The 24,614-nt window shown below is 41.4% G+C and overlaps 2 protein-coding genes across 2 annotated transcripts in view; both read left to right on the top strand.

The window, feature by feature from the left end:
* Positions 1-5,743: 5,743 nt before the first annotated feature.
* Positions 5,744-16,679, top strand: LOC118784608 (low-density lipoprotein receptor-related protein 12-like). The gene is made up of 7 exons (XM_036538930.1): positions 5,744-6,123; positions 10,718-10,771; positions 11,372-11,507; positions 12,406-12,608; positions 13,420-14,521; positions 14,880-15,012; positions 15,168-16,679. Exons 1-7 carry the CDS (start codon positions 6,045-6,047, stop codon positions 16,026-16,028), a joined length of 2,568 nt encoding a protein of 855 aa, XP_036394823.1. The 5' UTR covers positions 5,744-6,044; the 3' UTR covers positions 16,029-16,679.
* Positions 16,680-22,226: 5,547 nt separating this feature from the next.
* dpys (dihydropyrimidinase) overlaps positions 22,227-24,614 on the top strand; it is a 33,066-nt gene continuing 30,678 nt past the window's right edge. The window contains exons 1-2 of the mRNA XM_036538931.1: positions 22,227-22,250; positions 22,531-22,820. Coding sequence (XP_036394824.1) covers positions 22,569-22,820 — 252 coding nt within the window. The 5' untranslated portion in view covers positions 22,227-22,250; positions 22,531-22,568. The remainder of the gene's footprint in view (positions 22,251-22,530; positions 22,821-24,614) is intronic.

Below are 24,614 nucleotides of genomic sequence, written 5' to 3'. Positions count from 1 at the left end.
ACTGGATTAAATGGCTTCAAGGCCCTTGGCAAACAGAGCATTTATGGCACCCCTTAATAGCTTAGCTTCCAGTTCCTGTTTATTATTCCCTTTTATTCACACTTGTTCTGACTACACATTACTGTGGGTGTCCTAAAACAAGATATTCTGTTTATGAAGTGTTTTGTTCTGGGCAGTGCAGAGGATATTACTACAGCACACAAGCGCATTTAGTTAATTCAGACAGGCACATTATGAAGCTCTCTTTACATTTACTGTATTTCATTTTGCCGCTTTTCTGTGTTTTCCCTGATTGTACCTGCTTGCACACACCTGTAATGTGCCTACAGATACTGCACTATCAGGGAGAAACAGAGAGTGCTGTATTGTTAAAACTATAAAGACCCCATTGAGGGCTGGGATCAGGAGGATTTAAAAAGAGAGTGAAAATAATTGAAGAGAAAAGAGAAAATAACATCAAACCAATATCTCATGTGAACATTATTAATGTTTCATACCTCTTGGCTGATCATGGAAAAAAAATAAAATAAACTGAAAAGTTAAAACAGATACACTGTAATGCATTTGTATAAATAAATAAATAAAAATAACCATATGAAATTATTACACACTTAAAAGTGTGTTTCCATAATGCATTTTGGGGCAGAAGCAGGTCAATGTATTTATTATGCAGTTATAAGATGGTAAAAGTATTTAATTATCTTTATTCAGTTATCTGTAACCTGTGGTGGAAGAAAAGATTTTGGATATTGTTTAAAAAAACAACAACAACTAACTAACAGGAAATAGAAAATGAGTGAATCATTCACGACCTGTTTTTATCCACACATGCTGAGAACAACATCAAGTTGGAGTATTATAATGCAGCCTAAAGGTATTGCACCTTTTTAGTACATTTAAGATTAAGTGCTCATTATCACAATGGCATCCATTTGCCTTATGACCACTGCCACTGGATCCCTTGACAAGAATACGTCCTCGTCGCAGCGGCAGGTAATGCATTTTCAGGTGGAAGCTGAACCTCAAGATGGGCGTGAGCAATAAATAATTACATGCGGTGCGACGTTTGAACGAAAGCTTTTGGGACGCTGTGTTTTGAGCCCTTATGTAAACCCCAGCGTGATTCTGTGTACTTTCCCATGTCAGAGAACATTGGCTGTGCCTGAGTCACCCTCCCTGGGAGATATTTCCACCGTACATTATGCTCTGTTCCCTCAAATTAAGTGTCGCGTCACCTCCAGTTTTTTTGTGCTCCCGCAGCAGCGCTAGACACAGGCTTATAGGGAAAATCAAAGCCTCCGTCTCTACCGGATCATGCGTTCTCACAGGCGTGGGGGTAGATTTAGTTTTCACTATGACTAATATCTCTCCAAGGAGATGCCATCGTGTTGTCATTTGGATGAGGTACTATCAACGCCTGCATGTAAGAGCTGTGAGATAATAAAGTTAAACATGTTAGCATGTACACTATTAAATAATTTTGATACATCCGGTCCATGTTCTGAGACCCCAAAAGTGGGGTTTCAATAGTGATAAATGATATCAGTCAAGGATTCATTTCAAAAGACATTTTTTTTTAACTTAAAGTCTGCACTAAGTATCACTTTTGCATACGTTGTAGTCACATATATATAGTATTGTTGTAAAAATTCACATATCTCAACGTATTATTATTAACAACTGTTCTTTTTTAATCTGATATGTAAAGTTTTGAGCATGTTGTGTTGCCCTGGTCAAAAGTAAACTCTAAAACAATATTGAGTTCCAAAACACAGTTTTCAGGTGACTCAATAAAGTAACACCTCTCACAGTTTGCGTTGGCTACAATTTGAGTATTCCCTAAAGTACAGTGCAGATTTATTTTTATGGGGTATTTAACATCATAGGTATTTGTAAGGTAGCAATTATTACACATCGCTTTGCTTCACTTTAACTTACTTTATTAAATTGGTATTTGCCTGTGTACATCTTTGTGTAGTGCATGCAGCCCAACTCTGAAGTAGCCCTTGCGTCTTAATGCAAAATCTGTTTTCTTTATTGGCTTGTTAGTCTATGATATATTTTTGCACGAATACTTAACAGTGGACCTGACGTTTGTGGTTGGAAGAGCGTTACTAGTGCAAAAACTTCACAGTCATTAGGTTGCAATTTTTTAAGCATAGCGAAAAGTTCCATTAGTGTTTTGACAAAAATGCGCTCTGGGATTGCATTTCAGTTTACATTTGAATTGGTATGCATTAGACATCCATAGAAAATCGTAATGTATTTCACGTCATTTTGTTCTAGTAGAGAATTATTAACTTAGTTTTTCAAACCCCTGTGATTTTTAATTACCCTCAGATGGATGTTTCGTAACCAAGCACTTTTAAACTTCAATTCAGCTAAATCTGTGACAGCTTAATTGGCAACACTTTAAGGGGCCAAAACGCTTACTTTCAACAGTATTTCATAAATAAGTGATGTATTTGATGAAATTCATTATGCATACAATGGTACTTTATGTGTCAGTGATTTATTCATTTTGCTTGAACTGTTTTGATTCAGTGTTTATACAGATCAAATAAACAGCAAAATATTAATAAATAAATAAAATAACATACCCTCACAAGTGGGTATTACATATTTATATGATATACTAACCTGAACAATGTGGATTACAAGTAGAATATAAATTAGTTGAATTCTTATCTAGGAACTGGCAGTGAACTCATGACAGAGGTTACACTCATTTTTTTCAATTTCAAAATACTTCGATTTTGGATTGATGAAACATTATTCTGAATGATTTCAAACTGGGATGTCATGATATCTGTAATGGTCACAGCTACTCTATGTTGTAAAGCACTTACTTGTACACACCAATTGAAATTACCCCCTCCTAGAAAAATACACCGAAATTAGTTTAAATGACAACATATGATAACTCAGCCGATTCTGTGGGTCAAGAAGCCTCGCTTCCGTGATTATTGCTGCTTCCGCTGGTTTGGTAATGCATGGCAACATATGATACATAGCTTCACAGTAATTACCAGGAAACTCAATAGCAGCTGGGATAAGGACAGATGGGAGGTACTAATAAAGCCACAGTGCATTAACCCACCTGCCTTATGGCCTTTCTTTGGATGGTTCGTTGTGGAGGTTAGTGACAAAACAGAGGGCCCCCCCCCCCCCCCCCAAATTCACTCAGCTGTTGTAGGATTACCTATTGTAGGGATGTGAATGTATCCCATTATGAATATCCATATAGAGTGCTACTTGACTGGCTGTTCCAGGTTTGGACATATTGGGTTTACATTGTTTTGATTATCAAATTGTTTTGATTGTTTTTTTCCCAGTCAGTGTTTGACAACATGCAGCAGATTTGCCCATTATGGGGATCATAAGGTCCCACTTGACTATCAGTTGGGATAATGCTTAATATGTGAAAACCACAGAATTGAACAAGAACTGACAACGATGTGCTACATCTAATTGCTGAAGGTCAGATATATTGAGGTAATCTGCATCTCAGTAAACTATATTTAGCCTGTGTTGAAGTTTCCCATGATCCCTTACCAAATATATAATTTAAAAATACAGAGAAATGAAGGACATAGTTCAAACCCCCAGGAAAGACTGCAGCTATATGATTTTGACCCCATGCATTTAGGGTGCCCAGTGCAATAAGTAACTTTCATGATGTGGTGCACAACTCCCTCCACATATGGGTAACTCACCATGCCATCTGTGAAAGCCCCCGTGCACCTGCACCCCACCACCAGCATAATGAGTTCTGAGACTGTTTCCCAGTTATCCACTCTGTGGATGTATTGGGATAAAAAGTGTGGAATTGCCAACATCAGATGTTTTGGTTCCTGTTGAAGACAGGGCCTGTTATAAGCCATGTTAGGTGTTTCTCTTTTAAATCGTTCCATCATAAATGAGAGATACAAGTGAGAATACAAATATTCATAGAACAATAGGAAATGCATATGCCCAGCCATATGATTGACAAGCGTATACAGTAAGTAGAAAGTGCATTACTGTGTTAAGCTCATTAAGTGCCTATGACATGTTACAACACAAACATTCACAAGAGAATTAGAAAGTTTTTCCTCTGTCTCAGATTGGTTAAAGGTTTTATACATTCATTTGATAACGGTTTTATCAATATAGCATATTCTGAAATCAAACAAATATGATGCATGGTACTGTTAATAGCACATGCTTACTCATAACATCAAAAGCCATTCTTTTGAACTGATTTTTAGAGAGTTAATACAGTTACTTTTCAACACTTGGACAAACTGATTCAGAAATCTGCATCAGTGTAAAACATTTCATAATTATAATAAGTAACAAAAAGCATAATGTTTCAAGCAATATGTTTACAGAATTTAAGGACCATCTTTGTATAGGCAATATATGTGCAGACATTAAAAAATTGGGATGACAGAATTACATAAACCTGCAAGCCAAAAATATCTAATTAGTATTTCATAGTTAAAGAGATTCAGGTATATATAGCTAGTTATAAACTAACATTTTCTGAAAACGAATAAAAATATTGAATGAGTAGTAATGAGTAATAAAATACACTTGGAGCTGGTTGAAATGTGATGAGAGCTTTAAGTGCATTTCTGCGCGTTACAACACAAAGAAACCGCGCTTATTTACAAATTGTATAATTCTTGTGTAAAGGTGCAGACGCACACACGCTCACACGAACCCCTATCAGCTGAAAACGTAAATAATGCAGCAGTAAAATGTCTTGTTAGAGAAACGGTCTTTGACGAGGAAGATCCTACGCCGGACAAAGCAGAATGCAGAAATGCCTCTCATAGGAATAGAGGGGGCGTTCCCCGTGTAGCTGGATTCACTGGCCTTAACATGCATGTGCGTGAGCTTGTTGCTCTGACGTCACACAACCTTTCACCCTCAGTAAATGAGGGGGGAAAAAGGAGAGAGAAAAGAAAAGAAGACATTGGTGGCCGAGGATACCCGGCTGTAACAACAAATGACCAGAATTACTTACTTGTGGCTGGCTACAGCTGTTTAGGCCCGTTACTGAAAGCCAGCTGTATTGGGATGTCGTCGCGAAGCTGCAAACCTAGAAGGAATTAATCGCCGCGTAAAATAGTAACTATTAATGCATGATAATCCATTTTAGTAATATTTTGCGTAAAATAGCTTCTGACGGAAATGTTCCGTTTCGGATTGTTTTTGTTCGGTCAGCTTGATCGTTACAATAACGCTTGCGCTTGCTACATGTAGCTAGCCAGCCGCAATGACTGTAGTGTAGGCGTCACAAAAGGGGGAAATGGACAAAGTTAATTTTGTTGCACTTTATGAAAAGGCCTAGTTAGTAAACTACGGGTTTTGGTGAATTCATTTATTTAGGAAAGAATCTGCTCGCTTTGCATCAGTCGGCATAAAACGTTGACTGTAACTAAACCCGTTTGAACATAACAAAGGGAGCGGAATACGAAGACTATGTCTTTGTGTTTTCAAGCGCTACAATGAATGAGAAACCGCAGTGTTGTATCATGTACACGGATTCGTTTCCTATTGGTTACATTAAGATAGCCTTAGCTAGCTACTTAACTAGCTAGAGAGGGTTGATAAAGACCTATAGCTTGCAACTAGCCTAGCCATAATTAAGTTGACCGTGTGTTGTGTTCAGTATAGAGTGGATGAATAGCTTGCATCTGTTGATAGTTATTGGTATAAACATCGACATCATTGTAGGTTTTCTTTAGTTTAGATTAGCCAGTTATCCTCATTTCATCTGTTTTCATATGTGTAACCTTAGATTATATGTTTTAAATTATTTTGAAATGTGATTCGTAAACCCAGTTATTCATAATTATTGTTAGAATTAAGGTTGGTCAATAGTTATGACAAACGGAGGTAATTTGTTGGTCTTGTCAGCTGAACATAACGCAGCTCCGAAATTCTTTTGATAAGATATAACGTTTTCTTTAACTATATTGAAAGTCTAACTATACACCCACTCAGGTATTACGTTAGGTACCATACGCCTCTCCTCCTCATAATCTGTTGCTATGGCCTACTGTGTGGGCTCGCAAACTAGAATCGTTTTATGGAGGTATCTGCATTTGATTGTCAGCTGCTGTTTCATCGGTAAGTAGGCTATATTTGACATTTTACTTGTCTGAGTTACTTATCGTGTCGGTTTTTCTGAATTGCTATTACGCAGAGAGCATTATCTAAATGAAGTGTTGGCTGCCAAAAGAGAACAGGATGAACTTGGTTACATGTTGGAGGAACAGGTGTCGTAGCCCACATTTGGTCCCATGATGAAATTGGTGGGGCACGTATTTGTCTGTTTCAGGCCTTTAAATCACTTGCAAGATAAGTGTACTTAACGTTGACAGCATTTACAGCTTTGTACTGCGATCTGTTTGTCTCTTGTGTGTAGTCTGTCTGAACGCAGGTTCATGTGAATATAGCTAGCCATGAGGCTTCGCATCATTTGTTATGATTATTATGCCTTTAACTGTAAATGGTGAAGTTTAACACGTCAAATGACTGGGGTACAATATCGGTCACGTTTTTATATATATTGTAACACTAGATTTTTTAAGATTATCTTATACAGCAGCTATACATTTTTACACGATATGACTTGGGGATCTAGTAATGCATAACCGATGGTAGGTATTATTATTACTATTACTATTATTATTATTATTATTATTATTACTGGGTCTGGCCGACGAGTTCTGCACCGAATAACGGGTCATATCTCTCATTGGATACATCCAACTGTGCCGTCATGAGTATAACTTACCAACTCTGTACCAGACACTACATAGTAATTAAAACATGCACGCATCCACAAAGCAGTACTATACGTCATAACAGCCATTTTAGAATATGCTTTGTTAAATGCATGCCTTTTTAAAACCGTGTGCAGTTTTAGCAGTGTTGTGTTGTGTGTTTATCTAAAGTAGAGAATTGCTTCAAAGAGAACAGTAACCTGAAACTGTACAATTAGGGAAGTGAGTAGTTTTACTTTAACTAATAAACGCCAATACATTAAGGGATATTTTGTGGGAAAATTCAATCCAACTCCTTCTTTTAAACTACTCCTTAAGAAAGTTCATATTTTTATTGTCAGGGTACTGCTAGAAATTCAAATATGTCTAGAATATTTCATTTCATAAATATTTCAGGGCTGAATAGCAATTGTTGCCTAAAGCCTGGAATAAACATTTAAATTTTAGCACAGATTTAGCTATGATAATAGCTGTTATGCATTTGCTGTAGTTGTTGGTGGAAATCTGAAGGTTGGTATTTTGGTAGCATCAGAAGACACAATGATAACAAGATGTAAACACCAAGGCTGAAATATATTAGACCGAATGAGGAGGTTATTGAGCTGGGGAGGGATGGTATAATTGTTCCATCTGCAAAGACCTACCAGGAAAAACAGTGGCAGCTTGATTAGTGGAAATACTAACAACTGGCTGAGTTGAAACAATAGGTGACTTTGTTTGATGTTCCACCATTTGGCCAAATCTTACAAAGCCAGCTTGACAGAAAATAGAAAGCTTGTTGTAATAATTGTGGCAATAAAACAAACATATGCCACCTATGACTCCTACAGTTCTCTGGAGGCATATCATCAGCAGTTTGTAGTGTGAAAATGTAGGCATTTACCACAACTCTAATTGTGTTGGCCAGCAGTGTGGTGTCGTGGTGAGGAGAAAGACTTGAAAACCCAAAAGGTTGCCAGGTTGATTCCCCACTCAGGTTACTGTTGTACCCCTGGGAAAAGTACTTAACCAGAGTCGCATCAGTAAATATCCAGCTGCATTCATGTAAGATTTGTAACCTGTGTATGTCCCTCTGGGTAAGTGTCTGCAAAACAACCAAAATGTTGGCCTTTTTAGTTTTATTGTGCTGGATCATCTGATTTTTGACATTCACACAAAGGTTAACTTGGTATTGTGCAACTGTTTTTATGCAGTGGATGGAGAGCCCTTTATTTTGTTCTTTACTTGAAGGCTGTTTTCAGCTCCGGTTATTTTTGAATTCCAGTTCTGTATATTTCAGTTTTGTTGCCATGCAATTTTTTGTCCTCGTGGCAACTGGGGTGAAACTTGTATGATGCAATACAGTTCACTGCTCATAAGAATCGCATCCATCTAGGACAATTTGATTCTTAAAAGATTTTAATACTTAAGAATGTAAACAGAAAAAGTAATTCTTGTTCGTATTTCTTATTCTTGAGATCATTCCTCAGACTTGTATAGCTTATGTGTAGTATTATGGTGTGACTGCAAATTGCTGGCATTGTATAGGCTAAAATGTCTCAGCACTGTGAAGATGTCCTTTACAAAATTCTTTCAAACCTATGATAGTCGTTTGACTCAAATTATTTTTGAATGTCTCTGTGATAATTGGCAATGCATAGGCTACAGGGTGCAGTGCATTAAATGCTTTGATCTCAAACCTGTTTGGTGTGACAGGTCTCTGGAATCAGAGGCGCCTTGCTGGTTCACATTCATTTTCAGCCTCCTTCATTTTATGATGCTTTGTCTTTTAGGGACATGGACGGTGTAGGTTTTGGAATGACCTATACCTCAGTTGTACCTCTTGTATTGGTCTTAAAAAGAATATTGTATGTCTCAAAAAGACAGCATTTTAGTGGCAGAAAGTGGCTTCCTTTTTCTTGCAATTAAGGCTATTCCCATACAGGCACTAAAACCAGAATGACCAGATTACTCAATACAGTGAAATATTTAAACCGTTTTGGAACTGTTCTGTCCCATTGTTTTGCATCTTTGGCATTGGCTCCTTACTAGTCATTCTTAGAAACGGACTGCATAGTGTTTCAGTTCCATTTGTTAGATGGTATGAGATGACAGATGTGTGAATTTGACAACTGTTCTGTCAACAGCTAACTGCAGTGTTGTTCTCTTTACCATCATGTAATGTGAATGTGTATGGTTATACCAAGTTATACATATAGTTATGTCATACAAATCTTTGAGTCACCATACCTATTGCTCACAGTACAATTTCACATGCTTCATGTAACAAATTTAGTATAACATGTATTGTAGAATAACCTTGCATACAGTTTCTGTGGTAACAGTTATAAATTAGCTCAAGAGCTCTAATTTACTCAGATACCATTTTCCCTGATTAAAGATGGCTCCAACAGTGCTTGAAAAATGAAATAAAACTGTGTGTGTCTCTTGCTATGACAATGGATCAGTTACCTGTTTAGAAATGGGAAAATTATATAGCCAGGGATTGAAGTCTGATGAACAAAGTGCTTTGACATAGCACTCAACATGTCACTCCCTTTATGGGACCCTCCTGACATTTGATAGCCCTGCATAGGAACTTGCTAAAGTTTTACATAATAGTGACAAAATGTTGCTGACTCAAAACACGGTCTGGGTGCCAAAAGCCAGAAGAGTCGGGGGTGGGGGGACGGGGGTCAAATGAGTTGTAATAAAAAAAAGTCTTCATAAAATTGGTCTGTTCTTTATTTTGATAAATGTGAAGAATAATGTACCACATGGAAGCACTAAGGCCCCGTTTACACTTGATTTTAAAATGCAGACCCCTTAGAGATGCACATTAGACACAGGTGTAAACGGCGATGTGTCTCAGCTGTCCACTTGTGATCCGATTTCCCAAGACGCATTTTTAAACGGGGCCTAAATGTCTATAGAATTTCCCTTATTCTGAGAAGAGAGGATTGAAAATCCCCAGGGTAGATGTAATACAGAAAACAATTCTTGACTCAGCATTTGGATCCTGTGCCTTCTTTCACTTGTAACCACAAGTAAACTGTGGCAATACCTGGGATTTCCAAAGAATCTGATCTAGCGGTACACATTTGCCTATACTTTTGCTTTCCTTTTTGCATAGTGGCAAATGCAGGGAAACTCCCCATACAGAATATATTTCTTTTTTTTTACATCTCTTCAGGATACCTGTAAATGAAAAGTAGTTTCAGAAACCCTCAACTTATAATAATAATTTTATGCTAGTTCAACCACGGGGAACATACTTAGATAGTACTAGGGCATTAGTGCCTAATGCATAAGCAATCCGTGGCCTTTTGACCATAAATCTACTATTCTTACTATTTCATCACACTGTTGCCCAACATAATTAATGTTGTGGTAAACGCCTACCTCCTTATGCTACACGCTGCTGATGATGTCCCTCCGAAGAACTGTTGGAGTCATAAATAACATACTACGTGAGCTTTGTTGCCACTGTTATGACAATGAGCTGTCTGCCTTATGGCTAGGTGTTTTGTAAGATCTGTCCTAAATGTGCAACATCAAGCAAGATCACTTATTGTTTCAACTCAGCCAGTTGTTAGTATTTCCACTAATCAAGCTGCCACTGTTTTTCCTGGTAGGTCATTGCAGATGGAACAGTTATACTCTCTTTCCCCAACTCAATAACGTCCTCATTTTTCCAATATGATTTTGCCTTCATGTTTACATTTTGTTGCCACTCTGTAGCATTTTGTTAGCACTCTGTAACTGTAGCAAATGCGTAACAGTTAAATTCATATACAGACCCAGTCCACTACAGCTTACGATTGTGACTGAAAGGTATTCATACTGCATCTTTTTCTTACTGACACAAAAGTCAGCCAGGTTCCCTCTAGACACAAACTCAGCCATTCCATTATGCAAAGTTATTAACTCAAGTTTTAATTTTCTCTTCATTTCAGGAAACGTGGGCTGCGCTCACAATGAGAACATATACGTTTCAGGGATTTCAGACGGTAAGTTGACAGCATCCGCGTTGCCCGCTGTTAAATTTCACGCATGGTGTGGCGCGGCAAACATTCAGCCCCTGACAGTTATTACATAAACAGCCGTAACGTGTTTGGTTTGTGGTGCATTTGCACCCGGAGCAACATGGCGTCCGGGCGCGGTAACAGACTTCGTAGGCCCTTGTTTGGCTTTCCCAGGATCCTAGTCATGTTTGTACAGCAAGGCAGTGTGGGTTTTCTCCCAGCCTGTCTTATCTCAAGTTTGAACAGCTTCTCATCCGTGCTTCAGGATGTGTACTTATTTTGAAATGTGGGGAGTGGATGGTGGGTGTTTGCATTGCTAGCTTAACGGCTGCGTCAAAACTCACACACTGTCTCCACCTCACGGACAGTTAGAGAAGTGGTTAAGGTTTGATGACTGTATTGGATGATCTCTGAGCTGCACATACAAGAAACAGTGTCTGTTTAATTGAACTGGCAGTGTGTTATGACCTGGTGCCCTTGTGGTCTCCTGTAGTGGTGGCCCGTTTGACTTCTGTGTCAGTGGTTCTGTGTTTGAAGTTCTCTGCATCTGTGTGTTTGTGTCTGTGCCTGCGTGCATGCGTGCAGCCTGTGGAGGCGTGGCAGAACAGATCAGGGCTTCGAGTGGAGTCATCACCAGCCCTGGGTGGCCGTTCGAGTACCCCTCCAGGATAAACTGCAGCTGGAACATCCGAGCCAACCCTGGGGAAATCATTACGATTAGGTATGCTCCCCTGTCCTTTTCCCTTCTGTCGGTAAGGTTTGCTGTAGACCCAACCACACACACACACACACACACACACACACACACACACACACACACACTCACACACACACAGAATTTCAAGCTTAGCTTAATTCCTTTAGGTTTAAGTTTTATATGTTTAAATATTTTCTTATTGTTATAAAATATAAAATATAATATGGCATACTTTACTGTGTGGGGGGTGCAGATTAATAAATTCAAATTATGAGGCTTTCAAATGATTCCAAACATTTGTTTCACATTAACTATCCCCCAAAATGGAAGATCTGCTAACACACTAACACTAACCTTTCAAAAGCATTTGATAGCATTTGATTTGTTGAGCATCCTCAGAAACTTCCACATTTCTTTTTTTCTGCAAAAGTCTCAGACAGAATGTAGACCATCCCTCTGTCTTTCACACTTGAGATGGAAGCACTCAGGGTTGTCTCAGGACATAATTCGCACATACTCCGTTCTGTTATCTTGACAGTATCGCTGTGACAGTTGCCTAGCCAGTAGCATTCTCTTTAATTCATACACGGCTGCCGTGGTTACCGGTGCCAAAATAACTGTTTTGCACACAGCGTACTTTTGCGGCAGGCCATAATTTAGAAATGAAACAATGCGACCGCAGCGAAAATGGAGATGCTGCTTTGATCTGGAATTCTTAAAGGAAAGTATTTATTTCTGAAAGCAGCTTTTCTTACATTGATTTACTTATTACAGAGGCATAGATTGCATAGCAAAAAGAAAGAAAAATGTAATTACTACTACAGGCCTTGAAATGCAGGGGAAGGGGTACATGCCCATAGTGAACCGTCGGCCTTTGCTTACAGGATGGTTTTGTGATGAGGTTGTGTATCTCTGGCATCAGCTTTCAGGACTTTGAGATCCAGAGCTCTCACAGATGCGGCTCAGACTGGATCTCGATAGGCACATACAAGAACGCCGATGGCTACCGGGCGTGCGGCTCCTCTGTCCCCGCCCCCTACATCTCCTCCCAGGACCACGTCTGGATCAAGTTCCACGCTGACGACAGCCTGACGGCCAAGGGCTTCCGGCTGTCTTATATAACAGGTAGGCCCCGGCCATTTGCATCTCCTTACGGGCATCCACATCCGCGGCTGTGGATTCAGCAGGACAACCCGCAGTGACGGGGACAGGACTGCTTCCCCTGCTCTGCTCCTGAGCAAAGTGACCCCCCCACTCCCTAAAATCACACTCCAGCACGATGAGGGAAATTACAAAATGTGCTGTAACATCTGCGGTTTATTCTCTGCTGTCACGCACAGTATGGGACTCTTTCACCGTCTGTTTTCCAGGGGACCCGCTGATGTGAATGCTGGAGATCCATCAGCCTGGCAGCTCACACCCATACTTTTCTCAGCACATAAATGAGCAGTTAAACAAATTTCCTGCTGGAGTTTAATTCCTGTTTTACAGTCACAACAAACATACAGTCATAACAAATGAGGATATGTTTCTTTGCAAGGGAATATTGTTTCTCCACAATGTCCTGCCACATTTTATATGCATTTTATACAAGTCAGCCCACTTCATTTTTACAACAAAACTGCATTAAACAGCCAACTGGATATGTATTTTGTGCCCAAAGGACAATGACAGTATGAGTTATCATTAAAATGAAATATTTCCTTTAGTTAAATAAAAGCTCCAGACTCATTTCGCTTCAAGAATACTCAGAGCAGCTTCAGTCCGTTCAAAGATTTCACAAATAGCAATAAAAGTAAATAGCCACATTGTGCTGACTTGTGGTTTATGCTGTATGTGTAATTTTAAGAATAATTATTGGCTTGCTGTGCTTGTCCTTAACCATTGGGTAGAGTCATGAACGGGCCATAATCCCGAGGCATACTCTCGGTTCCAGGAAAGACGGAGGAGATCAGTTGCGACTCGGATGAATTCCACTGTGCCAATGGGAAGTGCATCCCGGACACCTGGAAGTGCAATGGCATGGATGAGTGCGGTGACAACTCCGACGAGGAGCCCTGCGCCCAGTCGGGTCCGTCCGCCTCCTTCTCCTTCCAGCCCTGCGCCTACAACCAGTTCCCCTGCCTGTCCCGCTACACTCGCGTCTACACCTGCCTCCCGGAGTCGCTCAAGTGCGACGGCAGCATCGACTGCCAGGACCTGGGCGACGAGATCGACTGCGATGTGCCCGCCTGCGGCGAGTGGCTGCGCACCTTCTACGGCACCTTCAGCTCGCCCAACTACCCGGACTTCTACCCCCCCGGGAGCAACTGCACCTGGCTGATCGACACGGGCGACCACCGCAAGGTCATCCTGCGTTTCACCGACTTCAAGCTGGACGGGACGGGCTACGGCGACTACGTCAAGGTGTACGACGGGCTGGAGGAGAACCCGCGCCGCCTGCTCCGCGTGCTGACAGCCTTCGACTCGCGCGCCCCCGTCGCTGTGGCGTCCACCTCTGGGCAGCTCCGCGTGCACTTCCACGCCGACAAGGTGAACGCGGCGCGCGGCTTCAACGCCACCTACCAGGTGGACGGCTTCTGCCTGCCCTGGGAGATCCCGTGCGGCGGGAACTGGGGCTGCTACACCAAAGCCCAGCGCTGCGACGGCTACTGGCACTGCCCCAACGGGCGCGACGAAGCCAACTGCTCGGCCTGCCAGGAGGACGAGTTCCCCTGCTCGCGCAACGGCGCCTGCTACCCGCGCTCCGACCGCTGCAACTACCAGAACCGCTGCCCCAACGGCTCCGACGAGAAGAACTGCTTCGCGTGCCAGCCGGGCAACTTCCACTGCCGCAACAACCGCTGCGTGTTCGAGAGCTGGGTGTGCGACGCGCAGGACGACTGCGGCGACGGCAGCGACGAGGAGAGCTGCCCCGTGGTGGTGCCCACGCGCGTCATCACCGCTGCCGTCATCGGCAGCCTCATCTGCGGCCTGCTGCTGGTCATCGCCCTCGGCTGCACCTGCAAGCTCTACTCGCTGCGCATGTTCGAGCGCAGGTACGGCCCGTCCCCCGCGCCCCGCCCCCGCACCCAGCCCCTCCTCCCAGGCCGTGGGTAACACACTCCTGCGTCCTGCATCAGACCTTTAGCGCTGTCTTTTGGATGTGATGATGCACATGTCATTCTCAATTTACCAAAACGTTGTGAATGTGGTCTAGAGGTCTATAAGACACTATGAAGTGTTCATGTTTATGGTTAAATGAGCCTCTATTACCCCACTGTAAGCTGTTGTGTGTTTCACTTTCTTTTCTAGGCATCAGAAACCTGTTTCAGGTCCGTAAGACTCAATGTTTGTATAATTAATAGTGACTTCATCACTGATTATATTTTGTGATTTCCGGGTGTGTATCCTCAGGTCCTTTGAAACCCAGATGTCCAGAGTGGAGGCAGAGCTCCTGAGGAGGGAGGCTCCGCCCTCATATGGTCAGCTGATCGCACAGGGCCTGATCCCTCCAGTGGATGACTTTCCTGTGTGTTCAGCCAGCCAGGTCAGTAAACCAGGGCAACGGATATTAATGGAATTGCACTTCAAGCTAAATTATCTGATGTGACTGGTCACCCAAACAGCATTACAGAATTTGGATCAGAGCTCTCTAGCCTTTTTAATGAATTGACTGGAACGAAAATTCTCTGTCTGTTTCAGGCGTCTGTTTTAGAGAACCTGAGACTCGCTGTCCGCTCCCAGCTGGGATTTACCTCAATCAGACTGCCGAGCTCAGGGAGGCGCGGCACCATCTGGAGACGGCTATTCAACTTCACCCGCTCGCGGTGCACAGGGTCGCTGGCGCTGGTGTCAGCTGACACGGAGGAGGGTGTGGGAGCCGCCAGCGTGGTCGGTGAGGTGGATCGGTCCGGGGCCCGCAGGGGCCTGCTGCCCCTTGACTCGGACGACACTGATGTGGAGGGTGACCGGCGGGATGTCCCGGGGGCGGTGGGGGGGGGCGTTACAGCGCTGCCCCAAAAGACGCCCCCTGCGTCGGCTGTGGAGGCCATTGTGTCGGTGAGCTCCTCGCAGCTGCTGAGTCAGGACTGCACAGTAGAGGGCGGCGGGGAGAGCAGGTCAGCCGAGCCCCAGCGTGCCGGGCCCGGGAGGAGCCCGCTGTCCAGCGCCCTAAGCCAGGTCACCCGCGGTCTGCGCTGGGTCCGCCTCTCTCTGGGCCGGTCTGGCGGCGGCAGTCAGAACCAGAGTCCCCTCCGGCACCTGGACCCGGCTGGCGGGGAGAGGGAGGACGAGGACGACGTGGAGCTGCTCATCCCGGTCTCCGACGGCGCCCCGGACGGCGACCCCAACGAGCACTCGCGGCCCCTGCTGGATCCCGCCTCCGACCGGGCCCCCGGGCCAGCACCTGCCCTCCCGGCCCAGGCCCGCCTGCCCCGGCTGCCCAGCCGAGATGGGCCCTGCGAACACTGCGGCATGGTCCACACAGCGCAGATCCCCGACGCCTGCCTGGAGGCCACGGCTAAATCGGAGACCAGCGATGACGAGGCGCTGCTGCTGTGTTAACCGCCATGGCCCAGCTCAGCGGCAAAAATAACCCCGCCCTATCACCCTCTTTCTCTTGTCTTTTGTTTGACTGAAGGTGCTGATTGGACAGGAGTTTCATTTCGGTACAAAAGCGGTCATCCTACACTAACGGTACAAGCACACTCCATGGTGAAAGAAATGCCTCCCCACTTCCACCCCATTGTTGACCATACTGAACCATAGAGAGGAACCATGCCGTTTGGCTCCCAACAAATCGCACATCTGGTGCGTTTGATACCTCAAGTGAAAGTATGTTTGAAAAGAGACTGGAATGCAGCGATAGAGCCTGCAGCTTTGTCCTCTCGCGGAACATGCAAAGTTGGGATGTTTCTGTTACACCCACTGTTCGTTTGTCTGTGAAAACAACCCGATACGTTTCACAACACAGGCTAGGAGAAGCTACACGTGTTGCACACAGCTGAAAACAATTCACTGGTCTCTCACAGGAATCTAATTAATACTGCCTTGCCATGCAATGGCAGTGCGCTCATTTCAGCAAAAATGAACTGTTGTCCCATGCTTGTAATGGTACTGAACTGTTTTCCTGAAACCATAGGGAGAGATGTGTATTTATAAGGAAAAGGAGTCAGTCAGAGAGATGGTTTGCAAAATTGTACGATGTCTAACATCCACCGCTGTTTGTTCTATTTATTGCTTTGGTACCATTTTGTTAATCAGTGTTTTGGTACTGAGTGTGTATTTGTGTGAGTGTATATTTATATTGATTTTGGTAGACTATTTCAGAAGCATGTTCAACATTGTGATTTTTGTTAAATATGATATTGAAACTATAAATATCTGTTGACTCGGTTAATAAAATAAAGGCAATACATTCTGCTATTCTGCTGTTTTGTCTTGAGGTTACAACATTTAACACGTGGTTAACTGGCTGCTATTGCACAGTATTTTCCACTAGGGGGAGCAGTATTAAGGTAAGGTATTCACTTAGGCGCAGATGGCCCATGTCAGATTGAATGGCGTGTTAATCTACCATGATGTAATGCACATTTTCTGAAGTGCAAGTTAAAGTTTGTTTTTTTTGGGGAAATTGTCATGTTTTCCTAATCTTGAATGGAATGGAAATTTTCATTACATGCTATGGTTTGCCTATCTGTTACTTTTGAATACATCCAAGTGGATGACAGTTTGTCAGTCAGTTTGCATGTCACTGAACCTCCAAAGATGGAAAACCAAACCTTCAAAAGGTATGTGCCATTTGTTTATTTTTTTGAATTTCTATATATGTGAAGATTGTAGGTTATACAGACACTTAGCCCAACTGTAAGTGTAATTTCAAATAAAAGGCAGACCATATACTGGTGTTTGCATTTGAACCAGATACAAGCTCTGCAAAATTGCTTTGACTGCTTTCTGGAATAGTTCTCATTTGCTTTCCTTCATAACACTGAACGCTGAAGGCTGTTCCTGTGCTGTAGATCTTCTGCTAATGTTCATAGAGAAGCTGAAATGGTACTCAGGTTGCAACTTCCTGCTCTCAGAATGGTTCAGTGATAGCTGGCAGCCGTAGAATCAGGGAGATGTCTCTGCACTGTGTCTATTCAAAAACAGCTACCATTGCAGGGCTGGCAGTTTTTCTGCCCTGAACATGTGAGTGCATGGAATTATTTATTTATTCCTTATATATTATTATTTATTATTATACGCTGGCCTTTAATTTTTGCATTTTATTCAAAAAATAATTTGAATATGTACTAATACTAATACATACACCTCTTAACACCTGCTACATGTATTACCTGTATTAATTGCTATTTATTTTAGGTGTATGGTCGCAATGCGTTTTGGATTCTGTGATCTAGTGACTATGAGGCTTTATCCAGCCTTAGGAAAAACAAGGTTTCCTCTCTACCATTTATGTCCACTGGCATGTAGCTCTTGTCTTTCACATGGCAAGACACAAAGCATTATTTAATGTTAGCTTGTGACCATCTCCTGGTCACGTACTAAAAACTAGCTAGCTAGTTTGAAAAGTGGTCTGGTACTGATTTTAATATACTCATTTTTTGCTTGAAACATTTTCAGTTCTATTGTCTCATGTGTTGCTTAAGCAGCAGTACATCCATTGGAATCGTATGTTCCAATTCCCATGTTTCCAGGTTCCATTGGACGAGATGCAGTTGTTGGTGGAAGAAAAAGAAAAAACCATTTGCACAGAATATGAAGTATCACCCTGAAGGAAGCTTGGAATAGGCCTACATCACCTTGCAGCAATGATATAAACCCTCACTCTATATTGGCATTGGGAACTTCCAGAACAAAATGTACACATTTTTGACATTAGTACTTCACTTCTACCTTATTTGATCAATAGCAGCTTTATCCAGCCTTAGGAAAAACAAGGTTTCCTCTCTACCATTTATGTCCACTGGCATGTAGCTCTTGTCTTTCACATGGCAAGACACAAAGCATTATTTAATGTTAGCTTTGTGGGTGGAGTATTGTGTTGATATTGCTTGAGATGATAAAAATGATGCCACCTTCATCTTGTTAGGTTCTACAGTCAGATGAATGAGATGAGACCGGTCTTGGAGAGAGGAGATTTATTCCCCAGGAGCCAAAGTTACACATGCAAACAGCGCCCGAATTAAGACTGCCTGGACTCAGATGAGCACTCACAGAAATACCTGGGTGTGATTAGGCCACACCACAACAGTTATTGATTGTGTTTAGACAGACAGGCAGAGACAGTGGACTACAAGCATTCATATGTTGATAAGCCTTTGTTCAAAGATAGTTCCCGTAGACAATTTGGTGTGATCCGCCTTGATATGGTGGTGACGCTTTGCCAGTTCCCTCAGACAATTTGGTGTGATCCGCCTTGATATGGTGGTGATGCTCCCCTCTAGGACAATTCCCATGGAGGATTTGGTGTAATTCTTGACATGAATTCTTGATCAAATTTGACATGATTTTGGGTGATTAGATAAATGAGTAATACAGTGTAGATCCTAACATTCTGAATGTGGTGTCAAGAGTGATTGCTTTGCTCCTCTATGCTATAGACATCATTTAATCTTGGCTATCAAAGCAGATTAAATGATGCTCATTTGGCATATCATATATCACATGCAGATCCATGGCTCACACCAGTGTAACATTTAGGGGGAGGGAGGTTTGTAAAGTAGATGTGACAGAATGTAAATCTAGGGTACAGAATATGAACATATCTGGGCACAATACTGAGCTCAGTTTTTTTCATTCTATATTTTGTGTCGATCAGAATGTAATTCTAGATGATAAATTTGATTTCACATATCTGGTTTTTACCAGACTGGCTCAGTAAAAAGATTCTCTCTGATGTCTTATATGATGCAGAGGTAGGCTGATCAGGCTGGAATATAGCCCATTGTGCTGTGGGTCTTACAGGAATCATCCAAGAATACCCTTGAACTTTTATACTGACAGCTATTCCCAGTCTGTTCCTTATCCTAATGGCAGAGATGGCCATTAGGCAATTTAAACATCTCAAGGCTAGATGCAACAAACCGCAAGCTGTGGATCAGCACAGGTTGATCCTGAAATTATAGAATGTTTCCACCAACCATGTTGACTTGTGCAGTAATGGATGACTCCACCTAGAAAGTACACTGTTTCCTTGTGTTATCTTTAGGTTTGAGTTGCTGTGGAACTGTGTTAGATCTCTACCTTTTTCGATCTGCTTGCTTTGATAAACAACTTGCTAGCTTGTGACCATCTCCTGGTCACGTACTAAAAACTAGCTAGCTAGTTTGAAAAGTGGTCTGGTACTGATTTTAATATACTCATTTTTTGCTTGAAACATTTTCAGTTCTATTGTCTCATGTGTTGCTTGCAGATAAACATGCGGAAAACAGCTTTGTATGAATAAAAAGGTCTCTGTCCTATTCCTGTGTCTACTGTATGTCTTCCTCCGGCTGGATAGATATATATTATATATATAAAATATATATTTTAGTAGGTAGCTACCTATACCCAGAGTGACTCACTTTAACCCCCTCACAGCTGGCAGTGATTTTAAACAACCTTTTCACCATGGCCACTGTCTGACCTTAGGTAAATGTGACTAATGAAAGACGCTATTTGCATGCAGCTGCTAAAGTAAGACCCACTTCAAATCAACCAGCAAAGCAGGAGAGTGCATGGCCGTGCTTTCCTCCTGTGTCCCAAATTAATCTAACTTGCCAACAGCTTCATTTTCTCACCACCGGCCTCTAGAGGAGGCTAAATGTCTGGATCAAATGTGTCAAACGTGAGGAATGCAAGCACCCCTTATATCAGACATGCTTCCTTATTTGATCCTAATTTAGCAAAAACCTTTTTGTGGATTACAGTTGAAGTGAGTCAGAAGAACTGAATTTATGCATTAGCCTCAGTCAAAGCATTCCTTCAAAAAGAACAATTTGAACAATACAGTCATACACTTTAAAATGTAAATGATCATTTAATGTTCTTTTCTGAACTATAAGGCTCATTCCTTGATCTTGAAGGCCCAAAGCTTTGTATCACAACTTTGTACTCTCACAAAATATGAAACGGTTCACATATCTAAATGAGGTCAACATACACCCAGACCTGACAATAGGGATATTTTAGACTAGTTTTTTTTTTTTTTTTGCATGAATTGTTTATTTATGTTGACATTAAGTAAATTAATTATATTTGGCTTCATAAGTATAAGGATGTTGCCAACAAAAGAAGAATGACCTAAACATTAACAAGTATATATCGTGTGTGTGTGTGAAATATGACACATTTTCAACATTTACCATACATGTCTCTTTTTTGCTCATTTCTGAGTAGAATTTGTCAATTTTGTATGGTAACAAAGGAGGAAAGCAGCGTGACAATGAAAAAGATCAATTTATTCTTCAAAATTGTGCAAACTACAACTACCATCTGCAGCTACCCAGGACAATCTTGACAACTGTCAATGATGTGGTGAGAAAAGTGCTGCTTTTTGCACAATTGGAATTCAGAACTTCCCTTACTTGTTCAATGAAAACTCATTTAAAACCACAAAGTCTAACAAACAGTGTTGGAGCTGTCTGGAAAGCTAGTAGAGACTTATTTCCAAGTACTTCTTCAGACAACGGGCACTTACGTCCAACTTAAAGAGTATGGTGACAATTACTTGCTACCAAAAGAAACAGTTGATGTAAACATGGCAGCCCTGGTGGGAAGGTCATGGATGTCTTAGCTAGGAGATGAAATTGTTGATTTTTGTGTTGAGGAGCTACTCCCAGGGTCTGCAATTCCTAAGACGCATTGACTAATTATCCCACACTCACTGTTACAGCATAGGTCACTAATATATCCTTTGTGGATGGGCTTCAGTTTATGTAAAGCAGCAAGCATTAAAGCATGTTTAAAAGAAATATCCCCAGTTGTGTGTAACTTAAAGAATAGTACAAAATTACTTGCAAAAAGACAATGCTGGGAACAATCTAGCGAGAAAACTCGTATGGCTGAATCTTCTAATGCAACGGATCCATGCGAACTATTATGCACTGACTACACCTACCAAGGACTTTCTCTGATGTTCTGGACTTGGAACGGCCCTGTCGCAGCTGATAAAACGTAGCTTATCAGACATTATTATGTAATATCCTTTTCACGCAATAAAATTAGATAACGTCATGAATTGCCGGATAATGTAATTACATTTTTCTGGTTAATTTTTTTTTTTTTACAATATTCTACAGAAACATTTCATTATTTATATATATCATATTTTAAACTGTAATTTCACCTGGAATTTTAAAACAAGTGTTCGGGGTAAACGCAAAGTTCAAATTATGTACGTTTCTATTATGCATCTGCTAATTAATGGGCTGTGACGTTCGTTTTCAATCTAATACTTGCCTCCACCTGTTAACTCGACAATTTAATTTTGTTTGTCTTTGTTTGACTAAAACGTCCTTCATCGTTTCGCAAAAGACGGCAGTGCACCTGGTCCTTTTTAAAGTTACTGGATTTAATTTTTGTGCAGGTACTCTTTTGCACCTGACACAACCAATCGGAACCAAAAATTATTCTGTCTGCTAACACGGGTCTAATGATAACACTGACCACTTTGTGATAGGCTGTTCCGACTAAAGGGGCAGGGTCTGCGAGGGGGTGGGCGAGATCTGAGCTACCAAACACACGCAGCGAGATTCCAGGATTCATTGATTCAGATCTGTCCGGTTTCAAAGAGGAAAGGTACGAAACATGTCAATATATTCATTGGCATATACAGTAACAAGTGAGCCCTCTTAACTCGGCGTAGCTTTTTCGAGTCAGGTTTTCGTTAAGTAGAAGTTAAATGACCAAGTGTCTTTAAGAGCAAGTGTCATACAAGTTAAATTTCAAGGATTATATATATACATGCTATTTTAAGGTTTGCTTGACTTTATTGCGTGCACTGATAGGTACTGCTTACAATACGCAGTTGTTGCTCTCTTGGCTGAAAGTCATCAAAAAACTTTTTTGCTTCTTCTAGGTGAACGATTATATAGGCGAAATAAACAGATTGGAGATATGACAAATCAAAGCAAGATTCTAATAAAAGGGGGTAAAGTTGTCAACGAGGACTGCACCGTTATTTCTGACGTTTACATTGAAGATGGATTAATCAAAGAGGTCGGATTAAACCTGCAAATACCAGGCGGAGTAAAAATCATAGATGCCGCTGATAAACTTGTCCTACCTGGAGGCATCGATACACACACCCACATGGAACTGGAGTTTATGGGCACGAAGGCTGTGGACGACTTCCATACTGGGACTAAGGTAAAGCACTTCTTACCAATCGCAGGTAATGAGTTAATCGATCTCACAATTAAGCATCAGTTCATAAATTGGCATAACTTTCATAACCCTTTATGAAAGCGGTCATAGAAAATCCCAAATGATGTTGTCTGTCCATTCTGAGGGGATTCGTTTTCAATCAGTACATTTCTTAATCCCGAACTTTCTACTCTCTTTGTAGGGATCGGTCAGAACTGTATCTCCATGTTAGTATTTAGAGATCGCCATAGCTTGGAGTAGTGTACAGCTGTTTCCGTTTCCAATTTTGGAGATAGGATCGGTCGTTAGCCTCTACGACTGGAGTTGCACATGGCACCAACTGCATGGAACTACATATCACTTTGTTTTGTATTAGTCCTACCACTTCACACGGTAAAGATCTGTTCACAAAATATAAACGGGATACTTTCTTTTGCTGAAAGGAAGAAGCTGCGTCTGTTTTAAATCAAAATACTATCTTACTCCTGTTTACTGGAGTCTCCTGTGCTGACCTGTCGTTAGACCGCATATGCGTTTTTCATCAATTTCACTCTTCCATGAAAAGCAAACTAGAAACTTTATATCAAGATTATGCCAGATTTGAAGATACTGTTGTATTAGCTAGTTGACTTTGTTTTGAGATGATCAACCATGCAGTTAATCTTTTTATTCTGTTATTATCAGGATTATTTGAATATTATATTTTCAAATAATACTGATAATAACAGAATAAATAGTATATATGCTGAAGTAATCAGAATCAGATCCATGTACTTGTGTGACCTCATTGTGAAATTAAAGCCTAATTACAAGAGGTGAAATATCTAGAGATCTTGGTGCTCTGTGAGGGAGGGCCACCCTCCTCATTTAAAATATTATTTGCAATATCACAAACAGCAAGATCACAAACATCCTTCTTATGCAAGCAAAAAAAAAGTATTTGCAGTGCAGATGTACTCTTCCTTGCTGAATGAATAAATTTATAGTTTATGGTACATTGAATTATTTGTTTTCTGAGCAGACACCCTTATCTAGATCAATTTATAACGCTTGGATATCATCCAGTTATACAGGCGAGTATTTACTGAAGCAGTTCAGATGAAGTAACTTGTTAAAGGATACAGCAGCAGTGCCCCAACTTGGAATAGTTCCAACAGCATTCTGATTACACCATACTGCTCTAATTGCTTATTTACAGATGCACTTACAAGGCTAATATAGAATGACACATGAAATGCATCACTGCAGAAACGAGAACAGGAATGAAATAAATAAGATGTTCACCATTTTTAGGTAACCTGACTGTTCAGAAATTTGACAATAGAAAGGCGAAGATCTCCACAGTAAAACCTCCAAGTTAGAGCCAGTAAATTGTAATGTGATATGACTACCATGTAACGTGATAGGATTGATTAATTGACTGCTCAATCCATGGGCGTCGTCTGCTAGGTAGACCTCTCTTTGTAAGTTTCAAACCCCCTGACCTGGAATGCCATCAAGGTGGTGAGTCAACAGTGACTGGCTAGGTCACTGTGGCCATGGATGGTGCTGACCTCAATTGTGTTCTTTTCCACTCCCATTGGCAGGACAACCTCTCTGCTACACTCTCTGGTTGTTGCATTGCTGTCCCTCTGTTGAATAATCTTCAGACAGCCGGGGGCTTCGGTCAGCATATTATTACATGATATCATGGAGAGAAATACAGAGCGCCGTAGTTCTCTAAAAGTGAAACAAGCTCAGCCTTTATATCTCTCGAAGAATAGGAAGGATAAAATGGATGGATCACATTTCCGTCAT

The sequence above is a fragment of the Megalops cyprinoides genome, chromosome 10 (genome assembly GCF_013368585.1).
Source record: "Megalops cyprinoides isolate fMegCyp1 chromosome 10, fMegCyp1.pri, whole genome shotgun sequence".
NCBI lineage: Eukaryota > Metazoa > Chordata > Actinopteri > Elopiformes > Megalopidae > Megalops > Megalops cyprinoides.
The sequence above is the reverse complement of the archived record's forward strand: the minus strand, read 5'-3'. Positions and strand labels throughout refer to the sequence as shown.

Excerpts from the sequence above, each read along its gene's own strand:
- LOC118784608 (XM_036538930.1), top strand. The coding sequence starts at position 6,045 with ATGGCCTACTGTGTGGGCTCGCAAACTAGAATCGTTTTATGGAGGTAT. Across the intron at positions 6,124-10,717 it reads TGTCAGCTGCTGTTTCATCG|GAAACGTGGGCTGCGCTCAC; the intron begins GTAAGTAGGCTA and ends TCTTCATTTCAG. Across the intron at positions 10,772-11,371 it reads CGTTTCAGGGATTTCAGACG|CCTGTGGAGGCGTGGCAGAA; the intron begins GTAAGTTGACAG and ends GCATGCGTGCAG.